This window comes from Andrographis paniculata, unplaced genomic scaffold (assembly GCF_009805555.1).
Source record: "Andrographis paniculata isolate CXL003 unplaced genomic scaffold, ASM980555v1 Contig52END, whole genome shotgun sequence".
Classification (NCBI taxonomy): Eukaryota; Viridiplantae; Streptophyta; class Magnoliopsida; order Lamiales; family Acanthaceae; genus Andrographis; species Andrographis paniculata.
Window position 1 is genome coordinate 6804814 of NW_026137587.1, and position 18810 is coordinate 6823623.

General features: G+C 35.6%; 4 protein-coding genes across 7 annotated transcripts; 2 read left to right on the top strand and 2 right to left on the bottom strand.

Annotated features, from left to right (window-relative positions):
- The first annotated feature begins 8179 nt into the window (after nucleotides 1-8179).
- LOC127254030 (protein CYSTEINE-RICH TRANSMEMBRANE MODULE 6-like) lies at nucleotides 8180-8900 on the top strand. Its single transcript, XM_051278886.1, has 3 exons — nucleotides 8180-8288; nucleotides 8386-8533; nucleotides 8630-8900. Exons 1-3 carry the CDS (start codon nucleotides 8252-8254, stop codon nucleotides 8676-8678), a joined length of 234 nt encoding a protein of 77 aa, XP_051134843.1. The 5' UTR covers nucleotides 8180-8251; the 3' UTR covers nucleotides 8679-8900.
- Nucleotides 8901-10210: 1310 nt separating this feature from the next.
- LOC127254075 (60S ribosomal protein L27-like) lies at nucleotides 10211-10814 on the bottom strand. The gene has a single exon (XM_051278953.1). The coding sequence runs from the start codon at nucleotides 10755-10757 to the stop codon at nucleotides 10350-10352; it is 408 nt and encodes a 135-aa protein (XP_051134910.1). The 5' UTR covers nucleotides 10758-10814; the 3' UTR covers nucleotides 10211-10349.
- Nucleotides 10815-10961: 147 nt separating this feature from the next.
- On the top strand, nucleotides 10962-15397 carry LOC127254070 (protein PAT1 homolog). 2 transcript variants are annotated; one of them, XM_051278944.1, is made up of 4 exons: nucleotides 10962-11573; nucleotides 11969-12111; nucleotides 12732-12795; nucleotides 12924-15397. In XM_051278944.1, exons 1-4 carry the CDS (start codon nucleotides 11492-11494, stop codon nucleotides 14741-14743), a joined length of 2109 nt encoding a protein of 702 aa, XP_051134901.1. In that variant the 5' UTR covers nucleotides 10962-11491; the 3' UTR covers nucleotides 14744-15397. The 2 variants fall into 2 exon arrangements, with proteins under 2 accessions (XP_051134901.1, XP_051134902.1); XM_051278945.1 differs by having other exon boundaries at nucleotides 10968-11560.
- LOC127254071 (protein ROOT PRIMORDIUM DEFECTIVE 1) lies at nucleotides 15145-17765 on the bottom strand. Of its 3 annotated transcripts, XM_051278947.1 has the most exons (3): nucleotides 17617-17759; nucleotides 16972-17081; nucleotides 15145-16585 (listed from the first exon to the last, which is right to left on the bottom strand). In XM_051278947.1, exon 3 carries the CDS (start codon nucleotides 16446-16448, stop codon nucleotides 15252-15254), a length of 1197 nt encoding a protein of 398 aa, XP_051134904.1. In that variant the 5' UTR covers nucleotides 16449-16585; nucleotides 16972-17081; nucleotides 17617-17759; the 3' UTR covers nucleotides 15145-15251. The 3 variants fall into 3 exon arrangements, with proteins under 3 accessions (XP_051134904.1, XP_051134903.1, XP_051134905.1); XM_051278946.1 differs by lacking the exon at nucleotides 16972-17081 and having other exon boundaries at nucleotides 17617-17765; XM_051278948.1 differs by lacking the exons at nucleotides 16972-17081; nucleotides 17617-17759 and adding an exon at nucleotides 17409-17589.
- Nucleotides 17766-18810: the final 1045 nt, after the last annotated feature.

An 18810-nucleotide genomic window follows, 5' to 3' on the forward strand; every position in this document is an offset into this window, starting at 1 on the left:
GGCCAGGCCACTGCCAAATTGTACAATGATGGCACCGACGGGCACCGCAGAGAAATGGACGGCCGAGATGCGTCATCGACAGCGACGCGATGATGAGTACCGCCAAAAGAAAAACATAAAAAACACTTCCTTAATCCAATCACGACAAAACTACGGCAGCGAAGCTAATCTGCATATCAAAGATTATTATAAATTAAATAAAAAATTAAAATTATTATTATTAGTAGTATTATTATTTTGAAATTCCTAATAAAAGATTGTACGGCCACCCCAACCCATCCTCTACTGTATTTTCCGTCACCATTGCGTGCAGTGGAGAGGGAACAGTTAGGCCATTTGTCGTTATCCATTGCAACCAATTCTTGGGTGGTGGATGGAGCAGAGCTGAGTTAAGTTTAGGGTTTGTTTGTTTGTTTGGGTATAATAATAATAAAAAATTCAAATTGTGATATAAATAGACGTTAAATATGATATTTTTAATATAATACCACTTTTTAGACTTAATTTTATTTATTTATTTGTAAATTTTTTAATATTAATTATTATATTAAAATAGTACAATCATTAATATTTTATAATATTAATAAAAAAATATTTAAAAAAAATGCAAAATGTAAAATATGACCTCAAAGCGGACGGACTGATGAAATATAAAAAATAAATATTAAATTTGATATTTTTTAAAAAAAAATTAAATTAAGAATAAAAATTCTACAAAATCTGTTGATTTATTATACACGCGCATCGTAGTGATCGCATTCGGAGGGGGGACTCTATGAGGCGGCGACGCCGTTAAAGGGGCGGTGGCGGCGCGTGCGATGCACGTGGAAGGATGGTGGGGCTTGGAGACCGACAGAGCTCTATCTTACGTCGCTTTCAAAGAGCCCGACAGGGTACCAGGATTACACTATATTATATAAAACCGTTGCTTTTGCGATGTGAACTATTCAAGTAATATGTATATATGTATGTATATGTGTATGTGATATGCCTAAATTATTCTGATAATTGTTTGGTTTGTTTGAAATTTTGTAATGGTCGCTGTCCTTCCATTATTGTAAATATAATAAGATAAAAATGTGTAAATCCTTCTAGAGATGCTTTTGCTATAAATACAAGTGTCGTGGGCAACTCAATAATAATATATATAAACAATGCATATTTACACACGCGCACGATTGATCGGTGCTTGAAAAAGAAAGCAATGTTATTAAACTATAGGGTTCAATTGTAATACCTTAGTTAATAAATTAATCATAGTTTAATTCAAGAGATTTTTATTTATTAGTTAACAACGAAATCTTATTCTCTAATTTAATCACCACTTGATTATCTGATTAACAATTCAGATCGCACTCAACATCTCGTTTATACATACATACATACATATATATATATATATAGAGAGAGAGAGAGAGAGAGAGAGAGAGCAGTATTTATTATGGAACTGGACGTTTTTGGCTGAATTGATGAAGGAGCAACGAGGGCATGTACGTTAAAAGATTCTTTACGGATAACAACAATTAAGATATGTGTGGAAGAACATGTATCTATAATAATAATAATAATAATAATTTCAAATAATTAAAAAATAATAATAATAACTTGCTTTGTGTGGCAACAGCACATACTTACATATATATATATATATATATTGTAATGAGTATGTGCGTGAAAGATTGCCAGATAAAGCTCTCTGTGAGCACATGTTTAGTTCATCCATACAAGTGAGTCAGTCAGTCAGTCAGACAGTCTTGGGAGTCATTTTCTTGGATTCAAATCACAAATTTAATTAATTATTCTGCATTAACAATAATAATAATGTTCTAGGTAATTATGCAAGTATTGTTTAGGTTTGGCTATAGCCAAAGCCAACCACATTATAACTCAACAGTAGCAAGTATCAAGCCATATGTAAATATATACTAATTGCTTTACTAAACCATCTTCTTCCACCTTAGATATTTATATTTAAATAATAATTCTGTCCCATTAAGCTGCCTATATTATTATGCAAGTAAATACACTATAATATTATTATTTCAACTGGTCAATGCTTGTCTCGTGATGATTATAATTACTTTCTTACCCAATATTTAAGAAAGCAATTCAAACTTACAAGGGCTAGCGTGAACTATGTGATCTCTCTTGATGGTTATGTAGGAAGAAAGGGTTCCTGTAGAAAGTTTTGGTGTTGTTCATCACCAATAAAAAAATTTCAAAAATGATCAATATCAAAATGCCACGTCAAGTACCTAATTTTTTATTATTTCAAAATCCTCTGTCCAACTAGAGTATACTATATAAACTAGACAATTTAATTAAGAACACTATGAGAACCTTACACTACACAACTACACATGTTTCTTGTCAAAAAATAAAAAAATAAAAGGTTACAATCAACACCGAGTTTTATTAAAATAGGGGGTTGATTGTAGGAGAGTTAGGTCCTAAAATATTCAAAATAATTGTTGAGGACAAATCACAAAGTGGTGCTACATGCACTATTCTTAGTGGACTTTTTTAGATTCTATTATTAGGACCAAAATTTCGGACACCACAATTATTCATTATATTCAATCTTTACATTACAAGCTAAGGTCTCCTCCACCTACATTGGAAAATTAGCTGTTCACCATAAATTAAATTAAAATAACACATATAGCTCTCCTAACACTATCACACATTATAAAGTCACAATCTCATTATGTCATCTCATCAATAATAACACACTCAAAACTTATATATAATACTAATATGTATGTACAACTCAACATCTATCTTATCTCTATATATCCCTTATTTTTTTTCAACAATTTATGAATATATATATATATATTCATGATAATCAATAAATATGTACAGATAATAAAAATATGAGAACATAACTTTAGGAACAAAGAATCCCAAGCCCTTTTAAAGTTTATGCGTGTGTGTGTGTGTGTGTATATACCAGATGTAGGTATACTTCTTTGTCCCCTTTTCAAAGTACCTACTAAATATAAATGAATGTATATATGCATGTATCATGTATGTAGAGTGCAAGCATTATTTTATGTACTAGTACATCAATGGTCCAAACATATTTTACATCAATAATGTATTGTTGGGCTATCCATCCATCTATGACAAGGACAATAAATGTTTGAACAAACCAAGGTAGATGTGTTTTAGAAGTAAAGAAAATTGACCAAAATTATTTATATTTTTTTTAAAAAAATTATTTAATGTTGTGGGTTCCAACTTGTATGTAGTACGTACCTCAACTCAATTTGATGCTGCTATCTATACCCAACCTAAATAATATAGAGAGAGTGCTTATCCACATTAAAGATATCTATCTATTATATGTGTACGTGTATGTCTAACTACATAGCAAGCAATTGCCATTGTGCTTGCCTTGAAATTCATCCAATAATCTAGTGTTGAAAATGAAAGAAAAGTTTAATGGATGATTGAAAAGACATGCTTTTAATAAATACACAAAAACTTCTACATTACATGTCATGCACTTGTTAATTACTCAACTAAATGTGGAATCAATAATGGTCCCTTAATAGTTTCTTGTCCCCATCTTCAAGCATTTCAATTAGATTCCGAGTTCAGGCATATAACATAATACGTGTATCTACTTCCACAATGTAAATAATAATAATAGCAAAAGACAATGAGACAAGAAATTCAAATCCCTAAATCATTTAAGATAAATTACATTTATAAAAACAAGAAAAGAAACAATAAGAAAAAAAAAAAAAAGAAAGGCCCAGGAAAGTAAGGATCTAGGGCGTAGTAGCTAGGGTGCAGGTCCCATACCCATGCCTTGTGCAAATTCTTTAATCTTTTTGTACAAGACATGTAAGGACAAGGAAATGTGTTAATCACACCATGTGTCCATTATTATTTGACAGTATATATACCAAATTTCAGCCAACATGGATGTGGGGCTTTTCTGAAAATAAATATATGCTTGGAAGCATATAAACATGGGTCCAAGGAAAAGCAGCATGGAAGCCTTAGTGGGTATCATCTGCAAAGCTAAGGGCTAAGCTCCACATATCATCTAAGATTTCCCTTTGTTTTATTCCATCATTGCATTCAAGAAATACCCCCCCAACCCCACCCCCACCCCCACCCCCACTATTCTCTATTTCTTGCACACCATAAAGTATGGATATGGCGTGGTCCCACAAAACCCCTACTCCAATTAAGGTTAATGTTCCACTCCATTACACAATCTCTGATGTAAAAAGTTACAAACAAGTATATTGCATTGCATGCATGCCCACCACGAAATTAAGTGCTTTAGTTGAAAATAATAATAAGAAGAAAAAACCACCCAGCTTCCACCACTTTTTTGCAAAGTGTTCAAGAATAAGAATCCAAAAATACATACATATAAATATATATATAATGGTGCAAAGAGGGAAAATATAAAGTGAGGAGCATTAACCAATTTACCTTGAAGAAGTCATCATCATATCTTGCAGAAGAATGGGTTGGTATCTTTATGACACTGCTTTCCATCACTTGCCTACTTTACTTTTACATGAATGGGTTAGGTTCCCTCCTGCAGGAGTAAGTAAGACTCAAGATAAAGAAAGACTAGCCTCAGCTAATTGTTTTTATTGCAACTTTGAATCAAACTCCAATAAGGACTCATAATTGGAAAAGAACTAAAGAAGACAACCATTGATCAGAATGGCAATAAAGTGCACCAAAAAGGGGGATTTGCATATATCTATCTATTACATATATTGGTTTGTTTGTGTTTATCTTTTCCAACTCATTGAAAATTGATGGACGTGTGTGAGCATCAATCAGCAATCCACTAACACAAAACAGACCAAGTATTAACCAAGCAAGCAAGCATCTTTACTAGGAAGGACTAAGGAAGTAGTTCTTTTAATTTACACTTTAGAGATGCAGTCAACACTTATCAAAATGTAATAAACAATCTGGTGTAAGGATTCAATTATAAAATGTTAATACCACCTAACAGAGGCAAATTTGTAGGTAAAATCTAAACCGCCCTGCATTATTAAAACTTTCCAACTAGACTGACTAATACCATATAATGTGGACTTATTATAGGTATCATTAGTTGTCTAATCTGATGGGAAACAAAATTCAAAATGTTATAATAATGAAAACAAGAAAAAATTCCCATCAAAAGACTAGTGGAGGGAGATAGAGATAAGATGCCATACAATTTTAAAATCTTTTTGGTCCATTCCCCTTTCCTACAACAGTGAAGCAGACACAGGATTTAGAGTGGTGGAAAATGACAACAACAAGAATCAGCTATCAATAATATTGAAATTTGTACAACACCAATTAAGGGAATGAATGCATTCTATATATATGCTTAATTGCAGGACTCCTCACTGCCCCACCATTGCTGGAATTTAGGGCCTTTCACAAATCAATCCACCCAACACTCAGCTTGCATGATCTTGACCATCCAATGGTCCCTCTCACAATTTCACATCACTGTGGTTGTCTTTCATATTTTCAGCTCTGTGTATTTAGTCAGAATGCAAACATTTAAGTGAAAGAAACAGTAGAAATTCCTGTCCTGGATGGTAACACAGCAGTAAACAATTTAGTATATTATTGTTTCACCAACATTAACTTGTACACCAGCCTTTTCATGCCTCAAGAAAATAAGGAAAATAAAACATAACTCACGAATAAAGCAAACTCACTGATATTTAGGTACTATGGAATAAATAAAAACAAGAAACCTACTCTTCTGACTAAAATATTTTGAAGCAACTTGTTGAGTCATAAAGATTGGAATTAGGAAAAGAATCTTGAGAGCAAGACATGTGAACTGAATGGCCAACTTTAGTTAATTGTTTGCAACCAGCAGAAAATATATTTATATGTATAATAACTTAATTAAATTTACTCAAACAAATGATCAGAATCCAATAATCACCATTTCATTATTTCTATTTACTTCTAATTCAATACCACTGCATCTGCATATACTCTAATTTGTATTAAACCATATACACAATGAGTTATATGGCATACAGAATTTAGTATAACTAAATTATACTCTTCATATTTGTCTATACACATTACTTTTATAAAATTTAAAACATACATATTAAATGGAACTTATTTAAAATATAATGCAAACATAGCTTAAGTATCATTATAATAATAATAATAAAGCAAATAGTAAATGCCATAGCCATCCTAACCATTATAACACATTAAAAAATGTAGATGGCCATAAATAAGGGCATTGTAGTTGTTTTGAGGGTCCCAAAGCAATACCCACAAATATATGGATTCTGATCATGTTATGAGAGCCCAAAATTTCCAGGTTGCTTTCAGAAACCTGATCTTGTCAGAACAAGAAAACAATGTCATATGCAACAACACACCATAATATCACTGGGCCACCTGAATTGAGGATGGCCTAGCATCAATTGCAAGCATGCTCCTGTAAGTATTCATCAGCATTAATTGAATTTAATCATATCTGATATTTTAGGCACTATGATGGGTACAGAGAACCATTCATATTTATATGGAGAAACATCATATTAAATTCATTGGTCTAATCTGCTCTCTCTTCACAAATCTGCACAAGCAATGATTCAGCTACTCCAAGGTGAAAAAACATTACTCAGTAGTGAATTTACTAAGCCCACTGCAAACTTAATGGAAACTTGACAGGACAACACACAATTCATCGAAGGGCTGGCTACTTAACCAAGATATGAGACAAGTAGCTTTCTAAACAGGACTCTTTTCTTGGTTCAGAATCATCAATTATGAACTCCTTGAAAAAGATGAAAGTACAAAGTTTTTCTGGTGAAGTAAAAGGACTCACCCTGTCAGGAAAATTTGGTTTCCCTAGCCCTGCTGCCACAGCTTTAATGGCTATTTCTGTTTTCAACAAGCTATCGATGAAAATGCTCCTACATGTGAGTTGATGTACAGCAAGTTGATTCCAATATACAGTCCGAATATGTGCATTTTACATGTATCAACATTTGCCAATTATATATGCCAATCAAAACAAATTTATGAACTGAATAAGAATGAACTCAATGTGAAAAACAGATAAGCTCAGGAGATATAAAAAGACATTGATATAAAAAATGACAGTACACAGTCCAGTGATCGCACGAACTGACAATATTGCCTCATATTTCAATGTCTTAGTGCTTTTAGCTTCTATCCTCTAACGATTCATCAATTTGCTAATCATCACTCAGTAAATTCAAGCTATTCTCCAGTTAAAACTACCAAATTACATTCCAGGTCAAATTTAACAATTCCCTCATTATACCTAAACCGAAGAGAACCCGATTTTTTTCGATTGGATACGGATTTCAGATACAGAATCCGTTTTTCGAGTTGTTTTGCGTTCTCCTGTAACCCGAAAATCCAATAAAAAAAAATAATAATAATAATCATACTTCGTCCTGCACAGTGTGTACATGCATTCAAATATAGCATCAAATCTTCATGCACTCCAATCCATCGAACTGTTCGCATACCCATCGATGCCGAAAATTCCCGCGGCTCAGTGTTCCTCCATGGCTCCAGAACATTAAAACAGGTTAACGAATGTCATCAACTTAAATTAATATTTATACGATTTATAAACAATGACGTACGCATACGTTTATAGTTGGGCCTGGTGGAGACAAATGGCCCAGGCTTTCTTATACGGGCCTCTAGATACTTTTTTACATCTATTGGGCTTCCTTTGAAATTACTGGGCCTCACACTCGGCCTGCTATCTATCACAATCAATTGTATTTCTGTCTAATTATATATACTCATTATCTTTTCAAATATTTGGCTGCTTAATGCCGACACCTCCAGGTCACATGTTACATGTTGCCCAATGTAATTTGCCTACATAGTAGATTCGGTCGCACTTTCTGATAGTATTTATTTTAATCTTTTCTCCTAAATTAAAATTTTTTAAAATACAAGTATTAATTTCCTCCCGAGTTGCATAATATATAGCATTTGAAGTAACTATATAGTAATAAAATTTATTGGAGTTTCTGGAAACACGCTTTTGCCGAATACCTTTCTTGTGCGCGTGACATTGGCCGGTCTTTGTTCATACATAACATACGTTCATGGACAGATCCGCCCCAACAATGAATTTTCCCCATCCTCCGACCTATAAATACACAATAATCAAACTACAAAGAAATACAATATCATACTTCTTTCGAGCCCGGAAGATCGACAATAAGCTACAGAAGCCATGAATCAACAAGATCGATACAATAATCAAGTTCCCGGTATGTTATAAGCACGATATATATATATGTAATGGTTAAAGTTTTCTCTTTTATTCAATAGTAATTTGTTTAAACATCGGGGATTACCTCGTTGCAGCTTCGTATCCTCCCCCTGCAGGAGATGGTTACAACAGCACATATGTGATGGCGCCGCCGCCCATGGGGTATCCCACCAAGGATGCGGACGAACAGGAGCAGGTCGGGGGGAGGACTGTGAGCAGGGGCGACGGGTTTTGGAAAGGATGGTGAGATCTTAAAGGCTAACAATATATGCATGTGTTTGTAATTATGCAGCAGCCATGGATGAGAACTTACAGAAAATCTTGCGTGCTTTTTTTCAGCGTCGCTGCATTGTGTTGCTGCTGGTGCCTCGACATTTGCTGCTGCTGAAAATACGAAGATTTGTTAGGTGTTTATATGTTTCCTAGTGCCATACTTGTGCATTCTTTCATTATTTTGTACCCTAGAGATTCGATATACAGCTGCATTTCTTATTTCTCCATTCGATTAAATGCTTTGCAGTTTGTATGAGCGTATTCCGGATATAAGTAACAAACGAAAGAACATATAAGTCATTGATATAACGATAGGAAATGAATCATACATAAGAATATTTGGCATTCTACTAGACGCATGTTAAATTGTATAGAATATCATGCAATAAAATTAAACCAACAACACAATTCACGGCAAACATGTGAAATGGGCTCAGACCGGTCCTAACTTTCGATGGGCAAAATATATGGACATCCTACCGCAGCGGGCCAACAATAGTCAGTACAAATTTAATAGTGAAAAGTGAAGAACAATAAAAAGAAATATAAAGTTGAGAGTCTCATGGGTTTAATGGATTCAAAATATTAGATTTTGAAATTAAAATACTCCTTCCGTTCTGGAACTATAGTCTTAGTTGTGTTGGGTACGAGATTTAAAGAATATTAATATTATATTGACAGTGGATAAAAAGTACAGGTAAAAACATTTTTGCCTTTGTGAGTGTATTAGTGTAAAAGGTAGTGACAATTGTGTAATAATAATGTAATATGATTATTTATTGAAATAAGATTATTGTTTTAGAACAGACAAAAATAGTAAACAAGACAATTGTATTGAAACGAAGGACGGAGGGAGTATAAAATTACAAACTAAATTTAAAAAGGGAAGTAAATTAATTGTGTAAGAAAAAATCAAATCTCAAATTAAAAAGATAAGTGACTTATAGTTTACTCTTTCTTCATCATAATTAGCCTTGGTAGTTATTAATCTGTCTTGTCCCATTGGAAGTGTTACGTTTGAGTTTGCTTTTTCACATAAATTTTTTAATATTAGTATTAAAAAAAAAAACAAAAATACCCATATTTGAGTTTGTTTTTTTGCTGGTAAATTTTTTAATATTAATATTAAAATAAAAAACAAAAATACCCATATTACCGTTTTGTAACCGGACGAAAATGGTAACCACAAAGAGAGTATTAAAAATTGCATTTGATAAATAATCTCTATTTAATTATTATATAAATTATAGCATGAGCTTTTACTATAAATTTAATATAATCTTATTTATAAAAGTCTAATATTAAATTATTAACACATAAATATATATTACTGAAGAATTGATTTTTTTTTTTTTTGTAATATATACTTCCCTAACATGAATGCATGAAAGATTAGGATTAGAAGCACAAGAGATAATCTTCTTCAAAAGAAATTAATATATTTCTTGAACATAAACGCAAGCGATCGACCCCAATGAATTTAGTTAACTATAATCAAACATTTGTTTCCAATGCTGGTTGCATCACAAATCCATGAACCATACCATTCGACAATTAATATATTAAAGGCACATTTGCAAACAGTAGAGAGATCAAGAACATTCTGTATTAGAGAAAAGTTAGGTTAAATTTACTCAGCCAGAAATCTTCAAGAACAGAGCATTATAAGGGATTCAATATGCCAAAAACTCATTTGCATAAAATCAATGCGTTTAAACGCTAGAAACAGGATGAAATCGTAGAATAATTGAAGAGAAAAGAGGTATATATCAAATCCCCTATCACCTCAAAACCTAAGCTTAGAGAAAAACCAACGGTTCTTCCCAGTCTTGAATCTTTCCTCGAACCTCGATTTGATCTCCTTGCACGCTGTCACCTTCTTGTCGCGCGACACGAGCGCGTCCGCGGCCACCACGTCCTTCAGATCCACGTCGAGCGTGTAGCGCGTGGGCATGATGTGGTTGTAGTTCACCACCTTGATGAACGCCTTTACTCGCGACTTCTTAGCCTGCTTCTTAGCGGAGTCTTTGCGGATCACTTTGCTTGGGTACTTCGCGACGCCGGCAACGAGGCAGTGGCCGTACGGCCGGTCGCGCGTGCCGTCATCGAAATTCTTAACAATCGTCGCCTTGTGGCCGGCGAAACGCCCCTGGAGGAGGATCACCGCCTTGTTTGGCTTCAGGAACTTCACCATCTTCCTCGAAGGATGATTCTTCTGTCGATCGGCGAAAGGGTTAGGGTTCTCAACTTGTTGAAATAATCACGTAATTAGGGTTTTGGTGGAATCGGCTATAATGGCCCAGTCTAGATGGGCCCAAATACGTATAGAAGAAGGCCCAATAAGCCCATTAATAAATCGAATTACATAAATTAACAAAAATAATCAACATTTATAATTTCAAAATTATCCTTTTCACTCCACCGGGGACCACTGCATTGGGGAATGTCCTCAACTGCAAAACCATTTAATTACGTATTCCCCCCAATAACTCTTCATATTCTGAAACTCATCCTCAACTGCAAAACCATTTATAATGTTCATGTAAACCACAAACAACAAACGAGGCTCCTATCAATCGGCAATCTTTTCTCTAACGCAAACGATCTACGTATATAATCGATCGCATGTACGTATTTGTTGGATGCATACAAGAGGCAGCCACGTTGTCCACACTGTTTCTTCCTCACTCTCACTAACAAAATTGTCATCGATGAATTTGCGACGCTTGGCACTTGATGATTAGGGAGTCGAGGGGTTTCTTGCGTTAATTTTATTTTTTTTTGTTTTGTTTGATTCACCGATTTGGTTTTTTGGTGTGCGCGTTTCATTGTTAGGATCTTTTGACCTTCAGAAACCCTAGAGAGTTGTAGGCCGTGAATTAGTTCATTGCGTAGCGTTGGGATTAGAGTGTGTTCTAAACCTTGAGGATGGGAGGGGGCGATGGTGAGGGCGGTTTTCCAGACTCATTGCTGAATCGAGATCATCTTACCTTTGGTGTAAGTCCAGCAGGTCTGCCACAATGCTTCCTTCCTGTAGAATTATCCATTAGCTTCGTAATTGAAACTGCAGGGTTCTGTTTGCTTCATAAGCATCATGGCTATTGACTGGAATTATCTTCATATTCTTGGAATGTTACATTTAGACTGTTCTAAGAAGTTTTATGGATGATTGAGTTGCTTAGCTTGTTATAATACAGTGGAATTAGGAACATGATGGAACATGAATGGGGCTTTGCTTTGTTTTATTCTTAGAATGCAATCTGTCGATTTGACTTAGGAGTTAACCATGAACTATTTATGTAGTTTCATCAATACACAGTCTTTAACATTTAATATTTGCTTGGACTGATAATTTCTTGTATTTAAAGATTTTGTCTTACAATATAAATTCTTTGGGTTAAGCAGGAGATTTCGTATTTGATGCGTCACAGTATGAATTCTTTGGTGGTGATATGGTGGAGGAGGGTGAGTTGGGAGGATTGGCAGATGAAGATGATGATTTTGATGCTGGTGGATATGAAAAAGAGTTACAATTGGAGAGGGAAGAGGTTAATACTTAAGCTTTGGTGTATAAATTTTTTTTTTTGTGTGTGTGAACAACTGTACATTATAGTCTTGCTATTGACTTATCCCATGTGTGTAAAGTTCTGGGCTCTGGTCTCTATTTGGATTAAGTTTCATATGCTGATTGGCTGCTAAGCTGATAATTGTATCTTTTTCCTTGATGAAGTATGTGTTTAGTAAATGAAAACTGATCTTTTGAGCTCCATGTAGTTCACCTGTTTAGTAATTCCATGGTGTTGGCCTTTCCCTTTTGGCTGGGATTTTATTGGGGTCTTTATTTAAGATTGGAAAGTTTTTAAACACGTTTTCTAAGGCGAAAATTTCACCTGAAATGTCATCAAATAGATTTTCATATAATTTTAATACCTGTGTTTTGGGTAGTGTTTGCAATAGCTGTAGGGATTCACTTGCTCTTCATCTTATTGGCGCCTGACTAATTTCTTAGAACAGCAATGTCTTCATGTAGCTTTTGGTTCATCTGTAGGCTACCTGTTTAATTCCTTAACATCTGCATAACCTGCATTTTCTTGTTGTTTGGAATGTAGTTTCTGGGCTTAAATATTGGTAAACATTCATTTTTATTCACCTACTTTTCGGTGTACAGTTGAACAAAGTGACCTACGGGTTATCAATTACAGGAGCTGGTAGAGACCGGGGATCTCGAGAAAGTGAGTGTATTAGCTTATTGTGTGTAAAAGTTTTTATGCTTGAAACAACATGGGTTCTCATGTGATAATTCAGCTAGTTTGCCTGACAGGATCTATTTTCTCCTCTGATCTTTTTTATTTTGATGCAGGTTCTTCCGCTGCTGATTTAGCACAAGCTGGAGATTTCCCAAACTGCTTCGATCATGGTGCTTTCGATGCTGAAATCAATCAAGAGAGTGAAAATTGGACCTTTCATTCATATTCTACCTCCTCCAATTCCCATCCTCAATTTAATGCTTTACCGAGAGGGCCACAATTTGGTGGAAATTTGTCTCAGCTACCTCACAGGCTCCCGAACAATAGTCAGCTCTCATGTAGGTGGGTGAACCAAAGTGGTTTAAACCCTGGAAATCATTCTGGGCTGTCAAAGATTTTTTTTTCTCTTCAGAGTGGTCGAATGCCTCCGCTGGTCATGCCACCAGCCCAACATTCCCAGCAAGCTAGATTGCAGCATCCGTTTCAGCCCCCAGCGCTCAGCAATGCGGCCAGACCACCTCCCCAACTCTTGGGTCGTCAGCTTTCTCGATCACTCCCTATGATGAGCAGTTTTGACGTTCTTGGCTCACCAGATTCAAGGGATCAAAGAGCTCTGCAACTACAAAGAAGCAGACATGGGCAACATCACCATTCCTATACCGGCCAGGATTCTGCAGGGCAGAAGGGTGTCAATGGGTGGCCCAGATTTAGAGCGAGATATATGTCTCCAGCTGAGATTGAAAATATACTCAGAATGCAGCTTGCAGCTACTCACAGCATCAATCCTTATATCGACGATTACTACCATCAGGCCTGCCTGGCAAGAAAATCATCTGGAGCTAGGTTGAGACATCATTTCTGCCCGATTTTTTTGAGAGATAGTTCTTCCAAGCCCCGTGGCAACAATGAGCCCCACAATTTCCTCCAGGTCGATGCTCTCGGAAGGGTGGCCTTTCCCTCAATACGCAGGCCTCGGCCACTTCTTGAAGTTGACTCCCCAATTGGTCCCAAACCAAAACATACAGAGAAGCCTTTGGAACAGGAGCCTATGCTTGCAGCCAGGATAACTATCGAGGATGGACTTTCTCTACTGCTTGACGTTGATGATATCGACAGGTTTCTACAGTTTTATCAGCTCGAAGATGGTGGAACACAGCTGAGACAGAAGAGACAGACCCTTCTAGAAGGTTTAGCCTCATCCCTTCATCTTGTCGATCCGCTAGAGAAGCATGGAAAGTTGGTGAAGTTGGCTCCCAAAGATGAAATCATCTTCTTAAGGATAGTATCTCTTCCTAAAGGCCAGAAACTACTGTTAAGGTACCTGCAACTTCTTTTACCGAGCGAACTTACTCGAGTTGTCTGCATGGCCATCTTCCGCAGTCTGAGGTTCTTGTTTGGAAACATTCCTACTGATCCCAAAGCATCCATGGTAATTGTGAACCTTGCAAAGGCGGTGTCCTCGTGTGTCCACTCCATGGAGCTTAAGGCACTTGCTGCCTGTCTTGCATCGGTCGCATGCTCAAATGAGCAGACTCCCACGTGTCCCATTGTGAATCCTGCGGGAGATGGTGCTTCTTTAGTTCTTAAATCTGTGCTCGACAGGGCAACCGAGCTTCTGACAGACCCAAAGACTGCTGGCAATTGTACTGCACAACACAGGGAATTCTGGCAGGCTTCTTTCGATGCATTCTTTGGCCTACTCACCAAGTACTGCTTCAATAAATATGAATCTGTTGTGCAATCCTTTGTCGCCCCAGGCTTGTCGGAGTCGGCTCCAATTGGATCCGACATGGTGAAAGCATTTACCAGGGAGATGCCAATTGAACTCTTGCGATCAAGCCTTCCTCACACAAATGAGCAGCAGAGAAAGGTACTACAGGAATTTGGTCAACGATCAATGCCTGTGTTGGGCGGAGGAAATGGCAGCTCATGATCATCATAAGCACGACAGCTTGGAGACAATAAAGTGTTATTAGCTGCAGCATCTTGAGGTGATGATATCATATCAAGAAAGCTTTATAAGAAGTACATCCATGGATTCATATATACATTTTCTGCGACTTAACTCTATTTTACCATCTTCATTGGCCTCCCAATGATGTAATTTTGAAGTTTTTCATCTGTTCGAGATTCCTGTTTCTCGTGATTTTGAAGCCTATATTTTTTGTTATCTTTATGTCCTAGAATAACAAATGCTGCAGCAGGTGTACAGATATTTCTTTTTTATGGGGATGGGAATCGTTCAACTCTTACTTTTCATGTTCTATAGAATCCTTATACAGTTACCATCTTGCTAATTTTCAATTCTATGTTATTTCCTCTTCAACCCCCTCGTTGATTAATTGTCTTCTTATTCCGGCCTCTCCGGTACAATCATCACATAATGTCATTTCTATTCATAACGTTAATAACTCTAATCCAGGATAGAAACAGATCTACCATTATGTTTCTTCCACCTCCGAGTCTTCATTCTTACCATCATCACAGCCTACATCTATCCCGCGGCGACCTAAAAGAACAAGATAAAGAAGATTCATTCGGGCGTCATAAATTGGATTTGGAACAACCAAGCGTCCCCTTTCGTATGCTTCCCTCAAAAATACCGTGTGCCTCTTCCCTTTGGTTGACAAATAGAACATCCCGGGATGGTCCAAGAACAAATCTCTTACATTTAAATCAATCCCAAACCACTTCCTAAAATGGCTAATTTTCTCCACCTCCACCATCTTCTCCACGGTCAAGCTCAAGAACTCGTGCACAATCCCCACAGCTCGTTTCTCCATTCTCATCCCCCCGCTCTTACTTATCTTGGTATGCGCCAACCCCATCTCCTCATAGGGTCCAACATAAGGTAATTTTTGCCACTCCTTAACCTTAGCCTTGAAATCCTTCTTCAACCGCATCCCGGGTGGAAATCCATACTTAAAGCTATACATCATCTCGGTCCTGTCCATGCTAGAGTCCTCTTTACAACAATCCACCACTCTCCATTTCTCAACAGCAGGAATCAAGCAATCCCGAAATGCTACACCATCGTTTAGAACCAAAAAATGAGTATTGGGCTCATTCCCATCCTCAAGTGAAAAGACTTCAGGATTACTAGAAATAATCGAGTCTTCAAAATTGTCAGGCAATCCCAACTCTCTCCATACCTTGAAAACAGCTCTAAGCGGTAGCTTCTTGGTTAGGGACATGGACAGAAGCTTGACCAATCGTGTTACAGCCGATGGAAGAGATTTTTCTATAGCTTCAGCTTCTTGATGGATAATTTTCAGTGCAGCAGGGGTTAGTGTGCAAAAGGGGTGGAGCTTAATGGGGTGGTTGTAGATATGGAAAATGTGGGGGTAGTTGCGGAGAAAGGTGGCCGGGCCACGATTTAGGTGAAGCCTTTGGGAGAGTCTGCTTAGGAAATCCAGGGAGATAGAGGGTGGTTTGGCATTTGAGGCAAGAATGAGGTCTTGTATGGATATCACTTTAAGGAAGTTCTTGTATTTATCCATGAGTTTCTCAAAGGTGGGATCTCGAGCTCTTGAGGCCACGTATTGGGCTGAAGTGATTTTCGTACGGCAGAGGATTGAAAAGGTGAAGGCATCTCTGGCAGCAGCAGGGCTGAGTTTCCGGAAGATCTGGGTAGCCATAACATACAAGTGTAGCCGTTTGATCTGCTCATCCTAATAAAACTGAAAGACCGGTAACAAGAAACTCAGATCCGACTTCATTTGCCATCATCCAATGCCCAATGGAATTGATTCAGTCCAGTCCCTTCTATAAAATTCTGTTCCAATAAAATATTGGAAATAAGTAAGCAATAAGGTTTACTCAAAACCACAAAGCAAATCATATACACATAAGGAAAGACAAAACATGTAATGCACGGCATCATCATTTATGCTTAGACATAACCACAAAAATGCACCAGAATCCGAAAGACAACATTTGTACCCCAAAATAATTATCGCTTCAACTATTGGTAATAATGCATCTCAGATGAATCTTCTCCTAACTGAGAAAAATCCATGGACCATCACAACTTACTTAAAGGTGACTAGCAACACATAAAAACATGTAAGTGAAGAAAGTTACATCAGTGCCAAAGCGAGTAAATGCAAGCACAAAAATAATAACCTTAAATCTGAATAAGCCAATAATACAAAAAATAACCTTAAAAGTCCAACAATAAGCCAAGGAGCCGATCAATCCTTAAGCCAATAGCTCCAAGTAAAATGCAAACTCAAGAGTTCCAACTGATGAGATTAATGTCCCGTGCAATCCTATGCATACCACAAAAGATAAATAAAAACCACTTCCTTTTTTTTTTTTTCCCTTTGAGATTTTTTATCTTCAGAATTTCTTGATTCTAAAACTGTTCACCTCGAATACAGCAGAACCCAAAGTTGTAAAAGCAAAATGAATGGTAAGGTTTTCCGATCAAAAAAAAAAAAAAAAAGAAAGAATGGTAAGGTGCACGGAAATTTTTGTGAGCTTGACTTGTTTAAGTTACATTACCGTATTAAAATCATTATATAGGCATTCAAACTCTAATATAGAAAAATCAACTCAAGAACAAACGAATTCTTACAGAATATTTAAAACAATACCATAATTACACAGCATAATAGAGATGTTGCATAAGTTCGGCCGGTTTAAGCGAATCAGCATCGCACAGAAAATGAAGATGTCAAAAACCATATCAATTTCAGAACAATTTCGTGTATGATTTCGAAATCGAATTGAAACGATAAACTGCAGAATGTTGATTTTTACACTTGCTGCTCTTCTTAATCGAAACTGAAGGATTGAACTTACAATTTTCTGACATCTGTAGGAGACGAAGCAGATGGGCGGGAGACACGCTGTAGAAGAGATCGGGAAGTTGAAAATGGAAAGAATAGGAGAGAGAACGCTGAGAGTGTTCCAAGGAAATGGAAAAGGGTTTAGGATTTGGGCTTGGTGCGTCAATCCACTAGAGGGTATTGTTTATGGAAATTTTTCAAAAATTTATTATTTATTCAAATATATTTTCTTAAAAACATCAAATAAAATATTTACTTTTTTATTATATTAAAAATATTATATAACATTTATTTGTATTACATCGTATAATTATTTAATTTAAAATTTTTATTATTCAAATTTCAAATTCAAAATTCTAACTAACACTCTAACTAATACTTTAATTTATTTAGTTTTTTTTTTCTTATTACAGTAATTAAACTTTTTAGAATTTTAAAATATGTAATTCAAAGATTATTGTATCAAAAAAACTATTTATACAGTAGTATTAAATAATTACTTCAATTCCAAATTTAAGCTGTGTATTATATAAATTCTTTATTTTTATATTCATGTAAAAATAATTATTAAGGATACTAGTTTATAAAAAAAAGATATATATTTAAAATAATTGTTATAAATAGTGATAAATTAAATACTATTAATAAAACCAAATATAAATGAACAAGCATATGAACCTAACATTTAGTACGAATTGCAACAAATAGGAATTATGGCTGCTCCTTATAATTCAAAACAAATTCAGCGCTATTCATCTTTTGACCAACTCTTTCCCTTTCTTTTTTTTTTTTTAAACTACTAATTACTTCAATGTCGTCTTATTTTTTAAATATCTGCTATTCATGGGATAGGTGTAAGGTTATAAAAGAATTACCAGTGCTAAAAGAATTTTTTATCATTTGAAATTATAAATTTTAAATATTAATAATAATTTGATTTGATACTTTAAAATAAATATATATTGACTGAATATAAATTATATATATATATATATATATATAAAAGCATCCCAAAATATTTCATTCAATGATGCAATAATGGAAAGAGCACAGAAATTGGCGGCGATTTAGGTAGATTTTGCTGTGTTGAAAACTGCTACGCAGCAGCATTCATTCGGCGTTAATATCACAAAGTACAGATCTGGTGTGTTTTTTTGGGATTGGATTAGATTTCTACTGGTAATTCATTTTCTTTCCCTAAATAATA